The 20,536-nt window shown below is 52.8% G+C and overlaps 1 protein-coding gene across 5 annotated transcripts in view; it reads left to right on the top strand.

Annotated features, from left to right (window-relative positions):
• Positions 1-20,536, top strand: part of KAZN (kazrin, periplakin interacting protein) — a 1,036,128-nt gene that overhangs the window by 871,609 nt on the left and 143,983 nt on the right. Inside the window, exon 1 of one of the 5 annotated variants that reach the window (XM_064589899.1) lies at positions 11,839-12,240. The exons of 2 other annotated variants lie outside the window; for them this stretch is intronic. In XM_064589899.1, coding sequence (XP_064445969.1) covers positions 12,033-12,240 — 208 coding nt within the window. In that variant the 5' untranslated portion in view covers positions 11,839-12,032. Of the gene's footprint in view, positions 1-11,838; positions 12,241-17,451; positions 17,701-20,536 lie in introns of those variants that run through there. 2 more of the 5 variants (XM_064589902.1, XM_064589900.1) reach the window with 2 other exon arrangements.

The following is a 20,536-nucleotide window of genomic DNA, read 5'->3' as shown; positions in this document are numbered from 1 at the left end:
CTCCACACAAATGTCCCTTGGGGGGCAAAACTACCCTCAGGTTGAGAAACATTGCTGACCAGGATGAGCGAGGGATGACTTCAGCACAGGCAGCAAAAGAGAGGCCTTTGAAATCCCCAAGCCCATTTGTGGGGACGTCACACGGACAAGGAAAGGTGTCTGAGCATGATGAGCGAGACGGAGTGTACCTAGCTCCCGCGGTCACTGCCGGGTGGAAATGTGGTCCAGCTTTGACCAGATCTCGAGACTCTGCAAAAGAAACCAGAAATCCCGTCTTTTATGTGAAATCCCCTGATTTTTAAACGTTGGCAGCTAATGTGATTTTTTTTTAAGACGCTGTGGGAAAAAACAAAATACGTCTGTGAGCCAAATGTGGGCTGCTGGCTGCCAGTTTTGCCAAATTTCCTGTAGACGGAGCTTCCATTCTAGAAGCTTGAGGCGGCTCACGCCACCCCTGAGCCTGCAGGTCCCTACTCTCTCTGCCATGCTGTGTGTCTTAGGCACCATGCACCAGCCCCATGCTAGATTTCTGGACCACACACACTCCCTGCAGCCTGCATTGGCCACTCCACCCCCTCTGAAGTCCAGTTTCAAGAAGTTGGAGGGTTCTAGATTCCTGAGGGAGAGAGAATATGGGAAGTACTCCATAAAGGGGCTCGAGAAGCCTGAGGTCTCACCTGACACTGGCATTGTTGTGCTGTGTAACCTTAACAATCACTCCCCACTCTCTGGGCTTCAGTTGCCCCCCTGTCCAATGTTTATAGAATGAAGAAAGAGAAGGGGGGTTGAATGAATGCTCTCTGTTCTTGGGACTTGAATGAGCATTTCCCCTTGGCAGTGCGGAGCCCTGACTGGCTCGCCCAGTGCCCGGGGGGCATCTTTGTCCTCACGCTGACCTAGGCAGGGACAAAATGGCTGTACCTCCCAGCTCAGGCATCCTGCATCTCAGAGCAGAGAGTCTGGGTCGTCTCTGATTGGCTTTCTGCTCTGTGCAATTAGCTTATTGCTGCTGGACACTGCTCAAGGGTGGAACCACCCTCCTGTCCCTGGGAGGGGTCAGACCGTTGGCCCCTGCTGGTGCTGATGGCAAAGCTCTGGGTTAATGACAAGGGCCCCCCTGCCAGAAGGTACTCAGATCTACAGGATGGCTCAGGTGGGCAAGTCCACCCCTGGCCTATCTGTAATCCCTAGGACAGCTTCCCGGCCGGCTCTGTAGCTTCGAGGAGCTTTGGCTATAGGCTTGTCCGGCCTCCTAATTGTATCAGTGGGAGGGAGACCCAGGGAGGGTAAAGGGTCTGCCCAAGGTCACCCAGCCAGTGGAACAAACACCAGCATCTCCTGCCCCCATCTGATCTGCCACATCAGGAGCTCCCGGGAGCGGGCACTAGTGAGGTATATGAGACAGACTGACAGACAGACAGATGGACTCAGGATAAGCACTGACTTTGCCTGTCCTTAACTGTGGCCTAAGACTAGTGGTTGTAAACTCCATGCCTGGAGCACTTACATGAGTGAGGGAGCCTGGGGTAAGAGGGTAGGGAGCAGTGGGGATGAAGCAGGCAGGGGGAATGGGGGGGCACACTGTTACCATATGGGGTGGAATAGAGGTTCACTATTACCAGACTTCCTGATTTTTCTGAAGTAAAGCTAAATGTCTCAGTTTTGGGGTGTAAATTACCCTCATTTTAAAATGTTGGCAACTCGGGATGCCTGGTTGGCTCAGTGGGTTAAGCGTCTGCCTTCAGCTCAGGTCATGATCCTAGGGGTCCTGGGATCGAGCCCTGCATCGGGCTCCCTGCTCAGCGGGGAGTCTGCTTCTCCCTCTCCCTCTGCCTGCCGCTCCCCCTGCTTGTGCTCTCTCTCTCTGTCAAATAAATAAAATAAAATAAAATGTTGGCAACTGGTGTTTTAAATGTTTTTTAGAGTGCTAGGAAAAGAAAATACATTCCTAGGCCACATTAGACTCTAGGGCCACCAGTGTGCAGTCTCTGCTCCTTTCTCTTACCCTCAGCTTACTCTGCTTTAAAATGGGTATAATAACAGTCTCCCTTTCTTACAGGGAAATTGCAGGATTAAATGCAATGGTGCCTCTAGAGGGTCCATCATACCCGGGCCCCATAGTAAATGGAACCTATTGTTATTTACTAGGACATGGGACACTTTTCTTAGGTGAAATGGGAAGGGACTGGAGTGATAGAAGGGGCATATTAAGTTTGGCACAGGGCAGCTGGGAAGCCCTGAGCTAGAACTCGGGAACTTTTCATGAATCCACAAAATTGATTATGCGCTTGCTGTGTGCCTGGCACTGTGGGCATATTTCAAGTTCAAGACCTGTCCCTTCTTTGAATGTGCAGGGGAGGTGGGAAGAAGCCCATGCAGCAGCTCATGGACTTGTCTGCAACCCCAGGAATACCTGTGAATCCCTCCACTGGGCCCCTGATCTGGGAGAAACGTTCCACTTTCAAAGCTCAGGTCTTTGAAAACAAAAAAGAATGCAGCTTCTTTCACAGTTAGCAAAGCACATTTTTACTTGTTTGCTTTGTTGAGAGAGTTCAGGGTAAGATGCCAGTCTTTCCTATGTATCTGCCTCCTGAAACCAGTTCCAAAGATATTTAAAGGGCAGTTCTGGGAAAAGAAGAATTTAGAACAAATTCTGATTAGTCCCACTGGGACTAGAGGCCATTGCAGATTTCTGCCCAGAGAACCCGAGACCAGGGCCTAAAGTTACTTCTTGATGTCCAGAGTGAAGAACATTCTGCGTTCCTCCCTGGGCTTGGCCCACACCGGAGAAGCTTGGGGCAAAGTCAGGCCTGTTCCCGGGCTTGCTGGGGGCACTTACAGCCACAGAAACCCCAAATCTTCTTGCATGCTGGTAATGGAGGCCAGGCCTGCTCTGCGTCCAGAGTTGGAGAAGCCAGGAGTTGCTCGGGCTGACGTGTTTGGGTTCTGGTGGGCGGGCAGGCAGGCGGACAAGCAGGTAAAACAGCCTTGGGCGTGTGCGGACAGGCCTCCTGGAGCCCAGGCAGGTGGCTTCCTGACAAGGGAGGGCCCTGGAGTCTGGGTGCAAAATCCATCAGGGTGGGGGAGGGGTGCTTATGTAACTATGACGCCACAGTCACCGAGAAAGTGACCTTGCTATGCTCCACCGCCTCGTTCCTCCCCCCTCAGAAGGACATGAAGATCTAGCAGTCATTCCTCTGGGCACGGCAGTGGCCCTCAAGTTTATCATCATCAGGGTCATCTGGAGGGGTGTTTAGACATGGACTATCAGGCCCCACCCTTGAGCTTGTGACTCAAGAGGTCGGGGTGGGGTAGAGAATTTGCATTTCTCATAAATGCTCAGGGATGGTGCTGATGCAGCTGGTCCAGGGGTCACACTTGGAGAATCACTGCTCTAGGACTGAGTGAAATCAGTCTGCCTAAGCCCCTGACTTGCTGTGTATACCGGGCAAATGTTTGAGCTTCTCTGGGCTTCAGTTTTTCTTAGGAGAAGCCAGCTTTGTCTTTGAACAACTATCCCTCAGTGCTGGGATGCCTAATTCCTCTTCTTCGGTAGCATAGAGATACTGACGTGAAAGGCCCAGCCTTTGCACAGGGCTCTTACCCCATGGTTCAAACTTGCTTTTAGCCACCCGGAGGCTAAGTCACTCTAGGAAAGATGGGCACTTTAAGCCTTAAAGGGGCAGGACAGGCCAACATCTCTGGCCTCAGCACCTGCCCTGCATGCGAAAATCTTGAAGTGGTTCACTAGGCTTGTCTTTGGGATCCTTTTGTTTCCTTGGGGAGGTGGGTGACAGAGGCCCATCCTAGCCCCAGTGAATATGGCATCTGTGGCATAGAGACTGGCCAGTAGTCCTCCTTTCTCATCTTAACATCCAAGTGGAGTGTCAGCTTCCTACACGCTGGGGTCCTGTTGCCTCTTCCCACGGCATGTAGGACAGGAGTGGACTCGGGGCAGACACCGAGTGCGAACTGACCAAATAAAATAAGCACAAGAGCAAATGGCTTCTTTACTAAACCAGCCCCAGAGCCCAGCTGTCTTCCATCTGCCCTCTGCAGCTCCATGGGCTTTCCCATCTAGGGTCTCCTTTGCTCTTCACAGAACAGTCTAGGGGAATTGGCAAGTTTTCTTACCCCCATTTCACAGGTGGGGAAACTGAGGCCCCCAGTGGCCTGACTTGCTCAGTACAGGGCAGCTCCTGCAAGAAAGGTGCAGAACTCCATGCCACAGCCCCTCACAAGAGCCCCTCCCCGGTCCAATCAGTTTTACCTCCCACGTCCCTGGATGGGCACCATGGACATGAAGTGGGGAGAGGGATGGTGTCACCGCAGGGGCCCACGGCAGGCTCGATCACACAGGGTCACCTCCGGAGCCCAGTGTTGTGCCTGGCACCTGGTTGGTGGTGCATAATCAGTACTTGTTGAGTCAATGGATGGATAAAGGAAGACAGGCTTGGTTGAAGTACTAGGTCTAAATTGACCAGCCATGTGATCTTAGACAAATCCTTTTTCCCCTCTAAGCCTTGGATTCTTCAACTGTGAAACAATAATAATAATAACAGTAACAGAATAAAAGTTATGAGAGCAGACTCTCTAGAGCCAGAATCCTGCATCTGAATCCTGCCTCCACCATATAGTACTGTGTGACTTCAGGCAACCTACTAACCCTCTCTGTTTCTTGGTTTCCTCACTGATAAAGTGAGGATAAGGGTAGTATTTATATAGTTTTGTGGGGATTGAACTGAGCTAATATGAGTAAAGTGCTTTATCCAATATTATTAATAACCCTTAACAATGAGGGTTCTATCTCTGTGCATTGGTAAATTAAATAACATTTAAGTAACAAGGTATTTACCCAAAGGATACAAACATAGTGATTTGAAGGGGCACCTGCACCCCAATGTTTATAGCAGCAATGTCCACAATAATAGCTAAACTATGGAAAGAGCCCAGATGCCCATCAACAGATGAATGAATAAAGAAGATGTGGTCTATATATACAATGGAATATTACTCAGCCATCAAAAAATGAAATCTTACCATTTGCAACAACGTGGATGGAACTAGAGGGTATTATGCTAAGCAAAATAAGTCAATCAGAAAGACAATTATATGGTTTCACTGCTATGTGGAATTTAAAAAACAAAACAGAGGATCATAGGGGAAGGGAGGGAAAAATAAAATAAGATGAATCAGAGAGAGAGACAAACCATAAGAGACTCTTAATCATAGGGAACAAACTGAGGGTTGCTAGAGGGGAGGAAGGTTGGGGGAGATGGGGTAACTGGGGGATGGGCATTGAGGAGGGCACTTGATGTAATGAACACTGGGTGTTATATGCAACTGATGAATCACTAAACTCTACCTCTGAAACTAATAATACACGATATGTTAATTAATTGAATTTAAATTTTTAAAAAACCAACCCATGTAAGTAACAAGTACCTAGCAGAAGAGTTCCCGGCACAAAGGCAGAAGTGCTCAGTAAACGGTACATGTTATTCTTATCTCAGGCACTGACTGGCCCATGGCCCTCTGTGCCTCTTGAGTCACACATAGGAAGTGGAAACACAGGGTCTGAAAATTGTGGTGGTGGACGCCAGCCCCATTCCCAGGAGCCACCAACCCCTGGTTCAAACTTCCTGTTGAACCAGTTGGAGGTGAAGTACTGCCAGTGGCCACCGGGGGCAGCAGAGGACCCACCCCACCCAGCTAGCTACCTTGCCAGAGCATTCCCTGAGTCCTGTCTTAAGGTGAGAAAGATCAGTCTATTCCACCAGGCCCACAGGCAGGTATTTTCTCTAACTCTGACATGGGAGGCATTTCCCCAGATAACACCCCTCACTTCTGAGGTTTAGACTCCCAACGCTGCATTCACCAGCCACATCATCTTGAGTAAGACCCTTTGTCTCCATAAACCTCAGTTTTCTCATCTGGGACATGGAGATAGGGTGGCTTGGAGGGTTGAATGAGCTAGAAAGAGCAGTCCCTGGGGCAAAGTGAGTGCTCAGCGGATAACACCTGTTGCCAAAGTAGCCTCATGGCTATAAGCATGGAGTGTGCAGCCAGACTACATAAGCTTGAGCTCTGCTTGCCTCACTCACTGGCTATGCGCCTTTGGATAAGTGACTTGCCTTCTCTGTGTCTGTCTTCTTATCTGTAAATAGGAATGATAATAATGTGTATAGTATACTTGAAATTCTTAGGGTTGTTGGGAGGGATAAATGGATGTATAAAGTTCTTAGAACACATAGAGTAAGTGCTATGTCAATGTTCGCCGGTATTATTATTGTAAGTCATGATATTTTGATGTTATTGTTTTTATTCTGAATAAGCTGCAACATTTTAACTTCCTGCAGAAGCCTCCTTCCTTGACACCAACTCCCCAGAAAGAGGCTTAGGGTAGATGGGGGGAGATGTGGTCCCTGGATGAGGGCTTTTTCCTTTTGTTGCAGTTGAGAATCTAGCTTGGGACCCGAGTCAGTCCGATAGGCAGGACGTGGAGGCCAGCTGCACTCTGTAAAAATGCTTCAATGCCCGGCTTTGCCCGAGGACTGAGCTAAGCCTTGGCCTCCAGGGCAGGCCCTTTGGAAGCCTCCAGAGGGGATCAGGATCTTTGCCAGGTCTTTTGGGGCCCCGGGAAGATCATCAAAGGGTACCAGTGAGCCCATGACAGGCGCACAAAAGTGTCCAGCCAGGAAGGCCTCATCAGGCCAGATGGCAGGATGGAGCTGGGGTAAAATCCTCTGTCCCCATAGGGCAAAGGTCTAAATAGGTTTGGAGGAAAATCCTGTCTAATCCTCCTGCTGCACCTGTGCCCCTGAGTCCTACTGGGATGGCCAAGGGAAGACCAGCACCATCCCTGCTGGTGGCCTTGGTCACAAAGGCATCCCAGGGCCTGCCAAAGGCCTTCCAAGTCACAAATCTGCAGATCTCCATGGAGATAGCAGGTAGTGCCCGTCTGACTTAGAAGCAATGGGCACATCCCTCCGGCCTCCTCCAGCAATGTCCCCCAAGCCCGTTTTTCGAGGGTTTACCCTGTGCCAGGCACCATTCAGAGCTCTACATGTGTGTTTTGTCATTGAAACCCCCCACCACAGCCCTCCGAGGTAGTAGCCACAATCCTCTCCATCTTACAGATGAAGAACCTGAGGCTTCCAGAGGCAAAATCATTTGTCCGAGATCATACACTAGTGTGTGCCAGAGCCAGGATTTGAGTCGTGTGTCCCTAGCCTCCTGCGGTGGGGAGCCTCCAACATGGCCCCCAATGATCCCTGCCTCCTGGTATTCACACCTTCCTATAACCCCTCCCATCGAGTGAGGGCAGGACCTAGTGACTCACTTCTGATGAACAGGAAAAAGGTGATGGATGTCATTTCTGAGATCAGGTTACAAAGAGACTGTGGCGTCCATCTTGCACATACCCTGTCCTGCTCTTTCTCAGAGCCTTGTTCGGGAAGCAAGCTGCCATTTTGTGAGTAGATTTCTAGCTCTATTATGGCAAGGAATTGAGGGCAGCCTCCGGCCAACAGCCAACAGGGAGCTGAGGATTTCAGTCCAACAGCCCAGGAGGAACTGAATCTTGCCAGAGCCACATGAGTGAGCTCGGAAGTAGATCTTTCCCAAAGAAGAGCCTTGAGTTGACTGTAACTCCAGTAGACACCTTGATGGCAACCTGTTGGAGACCTTGAGCCCCAGGCCCCTAGCCCAGCCATGCCTGGATTCCTGACCCACAGAAACCAAGAGATAATAAACACTGGACGTTCCAAGCTGCTAAGTTTTGGGGATGATTTGTTATGCAGCAATAGATAATGAATACACTTGTTGTCAGGCTAGTGACACACACAAAACATACACACACAGCCACCATAAGAAGGACAGGAAAGACCAACTCAGCCATGCTGGACAGAACTAGAAAAATGCTTTCACCTCCACTAACCCGACCCTTCATTTTGCCTTTGCCAGTGAGGGGCTTAGACTGAAAGGCCCTTTCCCACAGTCACACACGAGCTAATGGGGACCTGGCATTGCTACCGGGGTCTCCAGACTCCCGGGAAGTGTCGCAGGAGTTCCCGAAGGTGTTACAGACAAAACTGTGCAGATTCCTAGGAATCTAGAGTTGCTCCTTTGACTTAGTTTCAGATGTTTGGAGAGCCTACGGTAATGTTGGCTGGAAGATCTTAGTAAAATCTCTTCTATGAATACTAAAAGCATAGCCAAGGGAAAAAAATACCTGAAAAATGCCAGTGGGTTCAAATATTCCACTTTGAGCACATATCAAATATAGCGGGGTCCTTTAATACAATGTTTCAGGGTTTTGTCAAATTATCTTTTCATTTTCTCCAGGATTCTAAAGGAAGTTTCCCTGGAAGCCAAGGGATACTGTGAATGGGAACTGCACTGATCCCTAGCACCCTTGTCCCCAGCGTCCTTTGTGTTTTCTTGGTGATACCCTGTTGGCATCCTGAGTTCAGGGTCATGGGGACACTGTCTGGCCTCAGAGCTCAGGACCAGAGCATCCTCCCACCCTCTGGCTGACTGCCATCCCCCTACCCAATTTCCCACTCTGCCATTGCTCCTTAATTAGTTGTCTGGAGGAATGGATGGGGACAGTTACCTGCTGCCTTGCCCAACCCCCCAAATCCTCCCTTCCTGCTGCCTTGCAGAGGCCAGACACAACGTACCCTGGAGAAGGACAGAATGAGCCAAATCTCAGGCCCAGCTGTCTCCAACATCAATTCCCAGCATCCCCAGAAAGGCTGGGAAGATCTTCTGGGAGGAGAACCAGCTACATAATTTGCAGATCCCAATGCAAAATGAAAGTGTGAAGCTCCTACTTCAAAAACAATTAAGAATTTCAAGGCGATGACAGCAGAGCATTAACCCAAGAGCAGGGCCCTCCTACCCAGGTTGCACGCTCAGAAGCTGGCCCTGTCTTGGAGCTTCCAATCAAACCACCCTGAGTTATCATTCCCGGAGGGCCTGCCCAAGTGCTCGGGGCAGAAAATGGGTTGTCACTGGCTCCGGGATCTCCTGTTGCCAAACTGTGCAGAACTATCTCCTGGGTCCAGGGTATCCTTGTAATGAGAAGCATACCACAAGGAAGAAATACCTCCCACCCAAGGCGGATGGTTTTTTCTGGAAGGCTGCAGGCAGCTGCTGCTCTCGGAGGTTTGCCTGCTTGCAGAGTTGGGAGCAGGGACTGAGAGGCCAACACTGACTGGTGGAGGCCTGGGCAGTTTGAGAACCCCCAGAAAGTGATGGAAGGTGGGTCCAGCTGCCATCTGAAGTCCTGGTCCTGAGAGTGGGGAGCACTGTCTCTCTCTCTCTCTCTCACACACACACACACACACTCACACTCACATACATGCACATGCATGCACACACACCACCAGGCCAAAACTGTGCTGAGTAAGGACAGCGGCAGAAATCCCCCAGGGCTGCGGGCTTGAGAAATGGCTTGGATTACTGAAATGTAAGCAGAGAGCGCAGACTTCTGAGAGGTTGCAGGGGGACCAATAAGATGTTGCAGTGAAGTGAGTACTGGTGGCCAATGGGCTAGATAGAAACTTCTAGACCTGTTCATTGTTCTTTCTCCTTCCTCTTCTTTGCCCTCTCCCCTTTCTTCTTCGTGTTAAAGAGTTGTCAACATTTTGAACTTAGATTACACCTAAAAATCCATATTCCTAGTAGCTCTTAAAAAAAACCAAAAACCCTCTGGTGACACTAGAGCCACATTCCTGCATGACAGCCATCTACTGCTTATTTGCCACAGTCCTCACCACTCCCTAAAGTCTCCCTAACACCAAATCCAAGAGGCAAATGCTACATATGCATGCTTGTGTTGCTGTTTTCTTGTCATGGAATTCAGAGACAATTGCATGTCTCTATCAAAAGTGGGAAGATAGACTAAGAGCTCCATGTACCTCAAGAAATGTGGGAAAGAGCATGTTTCTTTGTGGAAGCACCTTCTTACCTGCTTATTATGCAAAGCGTGTCTAAGCCAAAGAATACAACCTAAATGCCCTTAAGAAACAAACCCACGGTGAGCCCAGTACTGCCCACCTCACTCATTTACGTCCTCAGTTGGGTCCCTGAAGACATCTGGAACAGACACTCCTGTACTGGGTGTCTCCAGAATGCAAGGGCATTCCCAGCTTCTCCCCCCAGGCTGGCTCAGAGCAATCTTTCTTTTGTTCTCTTGTGCCTATTATCCCAGAAAAGGCAAAAGAATTGAGGGATTTCCAGCATCTCCTATCACTTGGTGTGAGCTCAGCTTCCTCCCCTTAGCATGGTGTGGGTGTTTAACCATGTGGGTGGTTTTCTTCCCTGATTGGTGTTACTGGTCAGCTTTCCTTTGGTGTTACTGGTCAGCTTTCCACTGGGCAGTTGGGGTTTCAGACAGGGGTAAGGGGTCTGGGGCAGCCCTGCGGCCCTCTACAACTGGGCCAGTTTCCCCATTATTGGGAGGGTGAGGAAGATGCAGGGGGTGGAAGCTGGCAAGGCCATTATGGATGGTGGCCAGACCCCAGTGCTTTCAAAGAGGCAGGGCTCCTCGCCCACAGATAGGAAAGTCACCTGTGAACAGTTTGAGATACTTGGGGCTAGGTGGAGGGAAGTCGGTTGTTTCCCACAGCTTGGTGGAGAGCTGTATGCCAGTGACCCAGACATTCCCAGAGCTCAGGCCTGGGCCCCATGGGAACCAGGGGTTACAGAGCCAGGCCTGGGTGTGTGCTGCCTGGAAGGGGAGGCTGGGGACCTCCCTGAGACGGTGTGAGTTCTCACCTGGCTATGTTGCTTCAGCTCCCTGTGTCTTAGGAGGGAAACCAGACTTGCTTCCTGGGGCTGAGGGGAGGTAATTAGTCCTTCTAAAGAGCATCATAATCCCAGATCAAAGGGGGCTTGGGGCTGCAAATTCATTTTACGGTGAGCACCGCCAGCCATGGGAGCACCCACTGCAGCGGGCAGGTTTGGGTTTGCAGACCCAAGGTGCCACCTCACACTGGGCTTGGCTGGCTAACTAACTGGCCCCCCACCCACTCCCGGGATCCAGGTCCTGGCCTTCCCTGGGAATCACCTCACCTGACACATGGCTGTGGCAGAGGGGCATTCAGAAGCATCTCTGATGATAGAAGGGGTGGAAATTACTGATGCCTCATTTTATAGATGGGGAAACTGAGGCTCAAGGAAGTGAGATGCAGACATAGGGCCCCCCACCAGATCACAGTCTCCTTAGGGATGTGGGACCATGTCGGTTCCCCGCCCCTCGCCAACCGCCCCCCACCCCCCACCCCGCACAGTGAATGTGCTCGGTATGATACTTAAAGAAAGCCTGGTCACACTGTACAGAGGAGCATAGGAAATGTCCCAGGGCTACCACCCCTTTCCCGGGCCATTCTTTCTGCCCTCTCCTGGCCAGTTTTGGGGACTTCAGCTCTTCAGCAGCGCTGTCACAAGGGTGTCAGAAGAGTGGAGACATATGCAAATTGGGGTACCTGGCGGCCGTCCCCCCAGATGCACTCACTTGGGGCTTTCAAAGACCTGGGTGCCAGGCCTGTCCCTTCCGATCCCTGCGCCACTGGCCATCTTTCTGACCCGCAGTCTCTCCAGAAAAGACCATGCTGGGGATGCGCCGAGCGTCCCGGGATGGGGCCACGAAGCTCTCCCCGAGGCCGTGGGGCGAGTCCGGGCGCCGCCGAGGGGCCGGGGGCGGGGCCGGGGGCGGGGCCGGGGGCGGGGCGGGGCGAGCGGCCGGCCCTCGCCAGCCCGGAAGGAGCGGGAGGAGGAGCCGCGGGAGTGAGAGTCGTTCCCACGTGAGAGGCCGGCGGCCGAATTCCTCGCGTGCGGCGGCCGCGGACGGCCCGGCGTCGGCCGGACGGAGAGCCCTGGTCCGGCGCGCGCGGGCGGCCGGCGGGCGGCGGGGGCGGCGCTCGGCTGCGCCCCGATGCGGCGGCGGCCCCGGAGGCTGTGAGCCCGGCGCCCGTCGTCGGAGCCCCCCGCGCCGCCGCGGCATCGCCCCCCGGGCACGCGGCATGCGGGCGGCCGACTCGGGCACCTGGGAGCGCGTCCGCCAGCTCGCGGCGCACGGCGAGCCGGCGCCTTCCTGCGGGGCGGGGGCCGGGCCGGCGCGCCCCCGGGGGCCCGCAGCCTGCGAGCCCGGTGCGGACGCGGGGGGGCCGGCCGATCGGCCCCGCGCCGGGGCGCCCTCCGTTCGAGCGGATGGCGACTGCAGCCAGCCGGGTAGGTGCGCGCTGGGCGGGGAGGGCGGCGCGGCCGCAGGCCCGGGGAGTCGCCGGGGCCGGGGCCGGGCACGCGGGGGCGCTCCGGGCCGGGATCGCCGAGGGCTGGTGGCAAAGTTCTCGCCGCGCGCCGCGCCCCCGGCGCGGGGAGGGGTGCAGGGGGAGTCGCGCGGGACGCGGAGTTAGTTCTTCAGCTTGCGGGTGGGGGTTTTGGCGCTCGCCGCTTTCCGGCTGAGCCGCCCCGGGCCCCCCCTCCCCCTGCCCCCGAGCGAGCTGCAGGGGGAGGTCAAGGCCACGTCTGCCGGAGTTGTGAGATCCTGGGGCTCCCGGAGACCTCGCTCTGGGCCGGACCCCGCCACTGTCCTGGGAAGCGTGGGAAAGGGGCCAGCCCGGCACGAAGTTGGGGGCGGCCCCTCTCCGGCCGCACCTGTAACCCACCCGGCAGCCCCTAAAGTGCCAGGAGAGCCCTGCTTTACTGCTGCCCCTTTGAGCGGAACATGATGGCTCGCATTTGCTAGGAGCAGAGAGAAATCGAGGCGGTGGAGACACAATGCGAGGGTCTGATTGTGTATCATTGGCTAATCTCCCCTAAGCTGAGGACCGCGTTTGAACGTTAAAAAATTCCGAGTGGGTGCGCCCATTCCATTCTGTTGGGGTTGGTCTCCGTCTCAGCTGCCCCCGCAAGTTATGTCTTGGGGGGTGCCCAGAGGATCCCCTGGGTCCCCTAGACTCTGAGTAGGAAGAAATTTAGACGGAAGGTGAACGGCTTCCAAGAAGTGTCTGTCATCATCAGTTTGAAGTTGGAATACTTTTTCCAGGAAAAATGGGGGAGGGGGGAGTATAACATGGTTATTCATTATTTCTTGAATACCTTTTGTGTTCCCGTAATTTACATGGCATATGTCCTTAAAATTTTATCACAACTCTGGGAGGGAAGCTGTGTTATCTTCATGAAGATAAGGACAGAAAATGCCAGAGTTTCAGTAACTTGCCCAAGGTCCCACCATTTCAAATATTTTCTGTTGGTTGACACCGGAATGCTTCTCCCAGACAGCAGGCTTAACCAGCTGGGAAACACCAGGCTTGTTTACCTAATAATTATTTCTTTCCTATGAGAAAAAGCCAGCAGCAAGGTCCCCTAATTCCGGGCTGCCTGTATTGGTCTCCCAAGGAGACGGAATCCTGAGGATCACAGGCGTAGCCTCCGGAGCTGGGACCACAGACCAGTCAGCTATGATGAGCTGCCGCTGGTGTCCTGGAGCCACTGAAGTCTTGGGTCTCCAGGAAAAGGGACACTGAGCCCTGGAAGGAGCCCGGAGTCCCTGGACCCTTGGCCCTGGGGCTGGGCCTGCTGGAGACAGTCCCACCTCCTCCCCAGCTGCACAGAGCGGTTAGAGTCCAAGACAGCTTGGTGTAAAACAGAGCACACAGATGTAAAGAACTAACAAATAGGAGAGCTTGGGCAAGTTGCTTAATCTTTTTGAGACTCAGTGTACCCATCCAAAAAGTGCTGATAATAACTGGTGTCAACTAATATTTTGATCATTCTAAAGCTAGCGTCTGCAGATCACCTTGCCTCATTCATAGTTGATGTTTCATAAAAGTTAGTTATCAGCATCTGTCAGGCCCCCCGTTGACTCAGTGTCCCATTAGGATGTGATGCTATCCGTTCCAGCTCCGCCCTCCTGAACCGTGTCAAGATGAGATTTGTCTTGTCTGTAAAGTACTTCAGTGATCCCAGGCTGACTGTCGTGCTAGTGGGGGGTTGTTATTATATAAACGTGGAGGAGATGGTTGGGTGGAGAGAGATCTGTTTACTTTGTGTCTACATAGACTCCATTTGTGTATTCATAATAACAATATCCTAATGACATGGTGTAGCTGAGAAACGCCTGTCTCCAAGGTCTTGGGGGTGGTTGTTACTCCGATGGCCCTCAGGGTGTTCCTTTAGGTCAGAGAGCAATGGAAATCTCCTGACTTACAGTTGGCAACCCTGGCATGAATCAAGATCAAGCCAGCGGCTAAACCAATAAAGTTTTGAGTTCTCTCTCCTCTACCCACCCACCCTTCACCCCCTTCTGCTCTCTGGTTCTTAAAGATCAAATGCAGTTTCTGAGAACTTTGGCTGGGCATTGATGTTAGCCTGTCATGGACATGGATTCTCAAACCTTTGGCTGTTATTAGGCGTTTTCCTCTGGGCGGCAAAGGAGAGCTCTTCTGGCTTAGAACCACAAGCTGAAATTATTGTTGAAATAAACATTTCAGCCAGGCTGTGAGGTGACCCATCCCAGGATCTCAGCACGTCAGTCTCCAGCTGAATGTGATGTTCAGTTGAAGGAGCTGAACAGTGAGTGCCCTGTTGGTTGACCGAGTTTGGGAATTGGTACTTTCAGAGGTGTGGGGAAGGGGGAAGGGGGGGGGACGCTGGCTTGGCAGGATGGAAGCCTGGACACTTCGACGTGGCTCATGGAGGGTATCCTGAGAGCAGCAGGGTGATGGGGTCTGCTGGTGACCACTCTGGCCCCCAGGGTGGGGCCCCTTCCAGGGAAGGTGACCATTCTTTGTGCACAGGCTAAGGACCCGAGCCAGAGATGCAGAAATTAGACACGTGCTTAGTCTGCCCCTGGTTCTGCCTCAAATCTGTGTGACCTTGCGATACTCAGTAACTCAGTTTCCCTATTGGCTCGCCACAGGAATTAACTCCATCTGAGGGGAGGTCATCCAGAACCCCCCACAGAGTGAAGCAGGTGCTCCCTGAGGCTTCTTAGGGGGGACACGTGAACGAGTCCTTCTTTGGTTGTCCATTCATTCGGTCCCATTTCTTGAGCCACTACTCCTGCCAGGCACCGTGGTAGCTGCCAGGGATCTAGAGTGGCAAAGGGGACAGCTGCAGCCCCTGTTTCCATGGAGCTTCTTATCTGTGGGAGGAGATTTCCAGCCAGCAAGTACACACAGGATGTGTCAGGAGATGGCAAGTGCTCCGCAGAAAAGTAAAGCCAGGTGAGGGGTTGGTGTGATGGGAGCGGGTGCTGGTCAGTCTTGGGGTAGCTGGGCCGGAGAGAATGCAATGAGCTGCACAGGTGTTGAGTTCCTAAGACAAGAGGGTGTTGCTGATCAGCTAAAGCCACCAAGTCATTGTTTTTTTTGTTTTGTTTTGTTTTAAGATTTTTTATTTATTTATTTGACAGAGACACAGCGAGAGAGGGAACACAAGCAGGGGGAGTGGGAGAGGGAGAAGCAGGCCTCCTGCCGAGCAGGGAGCCCGATGTGGGGCTCGATCCCAGGACCCTGGGATCATGACCTGAGCCGAAGGCAGACACTTAATGACTGAGCCACCCAGGTGCCCCCAAGTTATTGTTTTTAAAAGTTGTTGGTCAGTTCGTGTCTTTGGAGTCTGGGCACTATCTCTATCCCCATCCGAAGCCTACCCAGGTTTGTAGGCCCAGTTCAGATGCCATGCCTCCTTAAGCTTTTCTCCTAAGCTCAGGTTATAAAGTCACAGGACCTAATGGAGCCTCTTTCGGCCTCTACCTTTTTTCTTAGTCATAGGTGTTCTTATCTCCTCGAGCCCCTCCTTCTCACACAAAGCCCCCTGGCCCGGGGCACCAGGCCCTTGTGGATCTGTGTACTGGTTCTCAGTGCCGTACTGTACCCTCCCAGGGGCCAGGCGTGGTGGGAACCAGGTGGGATGCTTTGTCTTAATCAGTCCTCCAGTGATCCCAGAGGGGAGGTGCCATTGCCAGTCCCCTGCACAGGTAAGGAAACGGGTGCTTAGGAAAGTTTAGTAACTTGCCCGAGATCACACAGCCGGGGCGTATCACAGCCACGACTTGATTGTGGGGTCCCAGATTGTAGACCTCACAGCTCTGTGGAAAGACCTTGTATCAATCTCTAAAACGTAGACCCACATTATGTTTCAGGTCCGTTTTCTCTTTAAATTTTTATCTTTGTAAAAAGAGGGGGCGGGGGTTGTCCTCTCCTTGACATTCCTTGTTTTAAGCAACTCAAGCATTTGCTTATCTCTGTCTTTAGCAATTTCAGCAATAGGTTGGCCTTGTGTTATCCCCTTCTGGAAAGGGTTTCTGCGGGGTTGAGAGTGAGATTAAATCTCCCCGTTGGAACTGGGGACACTCTTAGGAAGCCAGCCACTAGGAACACCAGGGTTTCGTGTGGGCATCCTTGGCCACCTGAAGTGGGACAGAGACAACTGGGGCTTGGCTGTCCTGGCCAACCAGGAGTGGAAGTCACCGCTCTCGAAAACAATTCCGATCGGTTTCCCCTGGGAGCTCTCCTGTGGCCCAGCACCTCACCCTGTGTGACTGCTCAGTGAGAGGGGTTGAATTTTCCTTCCGCCACAGAGTACAGGGCACCAGCCTTGGAATCAAAGACACCCAGCTTTGATCCGCCAGCTCTTCTGCTTACGAGCTGTGTGTCCCCACGCAAGTTATTTAACGTCCCAGTCCTCAGTTTACCCATCTATAAAATGGGATCATATTACCCACTGCAGAGTTGTTGGACAGGAATCTGTGTGGTTAGCATCCTGTGTGGTTAGTATGGATGCTCCCAGTGCCATAAGAGGGAGGAGGATTCCCATTTCTCCACAGAGTCCAAAGAAATTGATTGTGTATGTGTGTGTGTAAAATTAAAAAAAAATTTTTTTTGAAGTTTGAGCTCTTGGGGTTTGACGAGATTGGCTGATTCTGAAGGACTGGTGGCTGCTTATCTGGCCTTCTGAGTAATCAGGAAATTTCCATAGTAGGCATTATGCATGCCTTGTGTCCTTTGTAATATTCCCATTGGGTTAACTGGAGGATTTGCTAGGACCCTCCAGCCATCCTGAAGGAAGAGTTTACTTCCCTTTTAATCATTTAAAGAGTCACTTGAGTGCATGGTTCAAGGAAAACAGCAAACACGAGCCAGGACCTAGCCCCCTCTCCCCCATACCACGGCCAGTTGACAAAAGGGGAAAACCAGGTACATTGGTGTTGACACAGATTTTAGCCCCAGCAGATAAGCACAGCCGACATATCATTAAAGCCGGCCACAGTGGGGATGCCGTGTTTGCCGTGAGTCACTAAGGGCTATAAACACTCCAGAGAGGGTGGCAAGCCATGTTTACAAGGTGTGTGCGTGTGTGTGTGCGTGCCTGTGTTGTTATTTTTTTACGAATTTACTCTCCGCAAATGCATTTCACGTTGAGCGTGTGGGAGGAGCACCTGTCCAGGAGGGGGAGAGGCACGAATGACTCCCGTTCAAAAGGACCGCCCCTTCTGTGCCCCCTGGGGCAGCCACCGTGAAGGTGGGGACTTCGCGCTTTCCCTGGTCTGCTGTTGGGACGCCTTCAAGAGAAGCCAGCTGGAAGACACAGGTTGAGGCGAATCCTCAGAGCCCCTGATGAGTGGCGTTAGCCCAAAAGGTGCTGGCGCAGCCCCGAATTTGGAAGAAATGACCAGCCAGAAAGGTATGACAGACACGTGGGCGAGTCCTGCCCCGAGCTGGGTGCCGCCAAGCCCAGGGACTATGGCCAAGGGGAGCTGGTGGTTTCGGGGGGGCGCCCCTCCACGGGCACCCTCCTTCTGTGTGCCGGGCTTTGGGGACCGCTTGTGGGGGGCGTTGGGAACGCCCACCACCTGGTAGACTACCTGCAGGTGCCGACAGCCTCCTCTTTTGTTGCTGCCTGTATCTGGACGCTGGCGCCGGCTCCCAACTAGTTGGGGCTGTAACTTTATCAACAGGCATGGAGTGTGTTCAGCACCTTTTAATTGTACAGAAGCTTCAGAAAGCTTTCCCCGGGGGCCCGGAGAGACATAAAAACAGCAGCTGCGGGTTCCTGTCTGCCTCCTTCCCGTACCCGCTCGGCTCTGCCTCACCAGTGCACGGCTAACTTTGAAGTCCTGTGTACCCAGGCAGGGAAGAAGGTGTATTTCTGTTGGGGCCTTTTCGTGAGGAAGAAGCGTTGACCAAAGGCCGCCCCCGGAGCCGGGCGCTTTGTTACCTGCGTTCCTGCTGGTCATCTCCCACCCCTGTAAGGCAGCTGGCATCCTCCCCTTAAAGGTGACACGGTTGAGGCGTGAAGCAGTTACAGAGATGGTAGTCAGTGGCTGTTCCAGGATGCCGTGCGGTCTGCCCCAGGACCATTGCTTCTCCCTCTGGTCTCCTTCATCAGCTGACGATTCTCTGAGGGCCACCTGGGCACCGGGCGGAGACTGCGACGCTGGGCGTGCTGGGACTCTCTCCCTAGCATCTTTGACATGCTGGTTTCCAATCAGCCCGAGGCAGCTGGGAGTGAGGGCCCCTGGGGCCCAGAGCTGCTCAGTTGGCTCCAGGAGACTACCCCACCCCTCTGCCCCAGCTAGAATCCAAAGAAGCCAGGCGGCCCCTGACAGGAGGTCCAACCCAGGCAGAGTCCTGACAGGAAACCCTCAACAGGGATGGAGTCAATTCGCTCTCGCCACACAGTGAGGACTGCAGGCCCAGAGCAAGGAAAGGGCCCATCCTCCAAGATGTCATGGGGTTTCCAGGGCCAGATGTGGAAACTCAGGTATCTCGGCAAAGCTGGGGATTTCCCTCTTGACCCCCTTCCCTAATTCCTCCTGACTCGTTAAAGGGGGTTTCAGACTGGGGATCACAGTGGTCCGGGGTGCATGCCAGTATCCGGATCCTCGGGCTCCACCCCTGTTCTGCCTGTAGGTCCGGGGAGGGGTCTGGGAATCTGTATTTGTATTGAGCGTCCTGGGTGAGTTTGATGCAAGGGTTCCATGGACCTTACTTCGAGAACCTCTTTGCCCCTTGCCTTTCTGGGATTGGATTAATTTTAGAGTAAGAAAATTCGGAGGCTGTGGTACTCTAGATTACCCCCTGCATCCTGACATAATCCTTAGCAGCATCCTTTCCCTTCCCACAGGCATCCCGAAGTGGACAATAGGTTAGGTATATGGACAGCCTAAGTAACTCTTGCTTTTTCCTTTTCTAGCGCAAGCCCCCCTCCCACCCCCTGCCTGTGCACACACATTCTCCGAATCTATTAGAAAGAGAGGCATATGCTTGTCCGTCTTGTGCCCTCTCAAGATTGTCCAGGGATGAGAAAGCAACCAGAGGAAGGCTCTGTCTTTGCTCAGATCCCCCCACCTCACTCCCCACACCGCCACCAGCATGCCTGGGCCTTTCACTCAGCCACTGTTCCTTCTTCCCTGAGCACCTTGGAGGAGTCGGGCACTGGGCAGCGCTGAGCAGACAGAAGGGGACCACACTCTTGGCCTGTGGTTCATCCAGATTTAGACTTGCTACCAAGCCCGCTGCTGGGGTCTGCTCTTCCAGCCTACCCCCCACCCACAGCCCAGCTCTCCCGCCCTCCTCGCCTACCAGGATCCTCTTTGTTGTTGGCCCGATTGTTGTGCATGCGGCAGACGTATTCTGTGGTGCTTCCTGGCATCTCTCACCGTGACCACAGTGCAGAGGACAGCTGTGGGCAGTGGGGAGGGGTTTCTAGCACTTTAGATCCTGTAGGACTTTGAAGGCTCGCTTGGGGTGGGAAGCCAAGGGGCCTGACTGATGAGGAGGGGAAGGTTCTGCTTGTAGCCCTCCCCTGCATAAGGCATCCCCAGCAAAGAGCTGAGTCCCAGGTTCAGTGGACTCAAATGCAGATTGTGAGGCTCCCCTCCAAGATTGCCTCAGTGGGTCCAGGGTGGAGTTCAGACCCTGCACTTTTTTTTTTCTTTTTTTTTTTGCAGTAAAACCTACATAACACAGAATTGACCATTTTAACCATTTTTAGGTGTGCAATTCAGTGGCATTAAATATACATTGACAATGTATGCCACCATCACCACCATCCGTCTCCAGCACTTTTTCATCATCCCGAACTGTGACTGTCCCCACTAAGTAATAGTTCCCCACTCCCCACCCCAGCCCCCAGTAACCCGCCATGCTCCCATATGTCTACGCATTGGCCTAATGTAGGGACTGGATGCAGTAACCGCAGGACCCTGCATTCCTCACGGACTGTCCATCCCTGTCCCCACGCTGCGGGTCCTGGAACCACAGGCGGAGATCCCCTGTCCCCGGGGCTTTATCTCTAGTGTTCTTTTGATTCTTTCCTGGAAAACATGACCACCTCACACGTGTGCTGGTAAGGTCTAGGGAAAGAATAAATTCAGTTACCTTTTCTCTGTGATTCAGTTCAGTCTATTGTTAATACCTCTGCCATTGTGATGCGTTGACCATACCTTTTTGTGCATGGTTGGTTTTGTTTGGTGTCGCTTTCTTTGAAGGGGCATTGCTTGGGCTTTTATGAGTTT

The sequence above is a fragment of the Mirounga angustirostris genome, unplaced genomic scaffold (genome assembly GCF_029215605.1).
Source record: "Mirounga angustirostris isolate CCGP_5_RB_7025 unplaced genomic scaffold, mMirAng1.0.hap1 SCAF_4, whole genome shotgun sequence".
Lineage (NCBI taxonomy): Eukaryota > Metazoa > Chordata > Mammalia > Carnivora > Phocidae > Mirounga > Mirounga angustirostris.
This window is presented reverse-complemented; position numbering and strand designations above follow the sequence as displayed.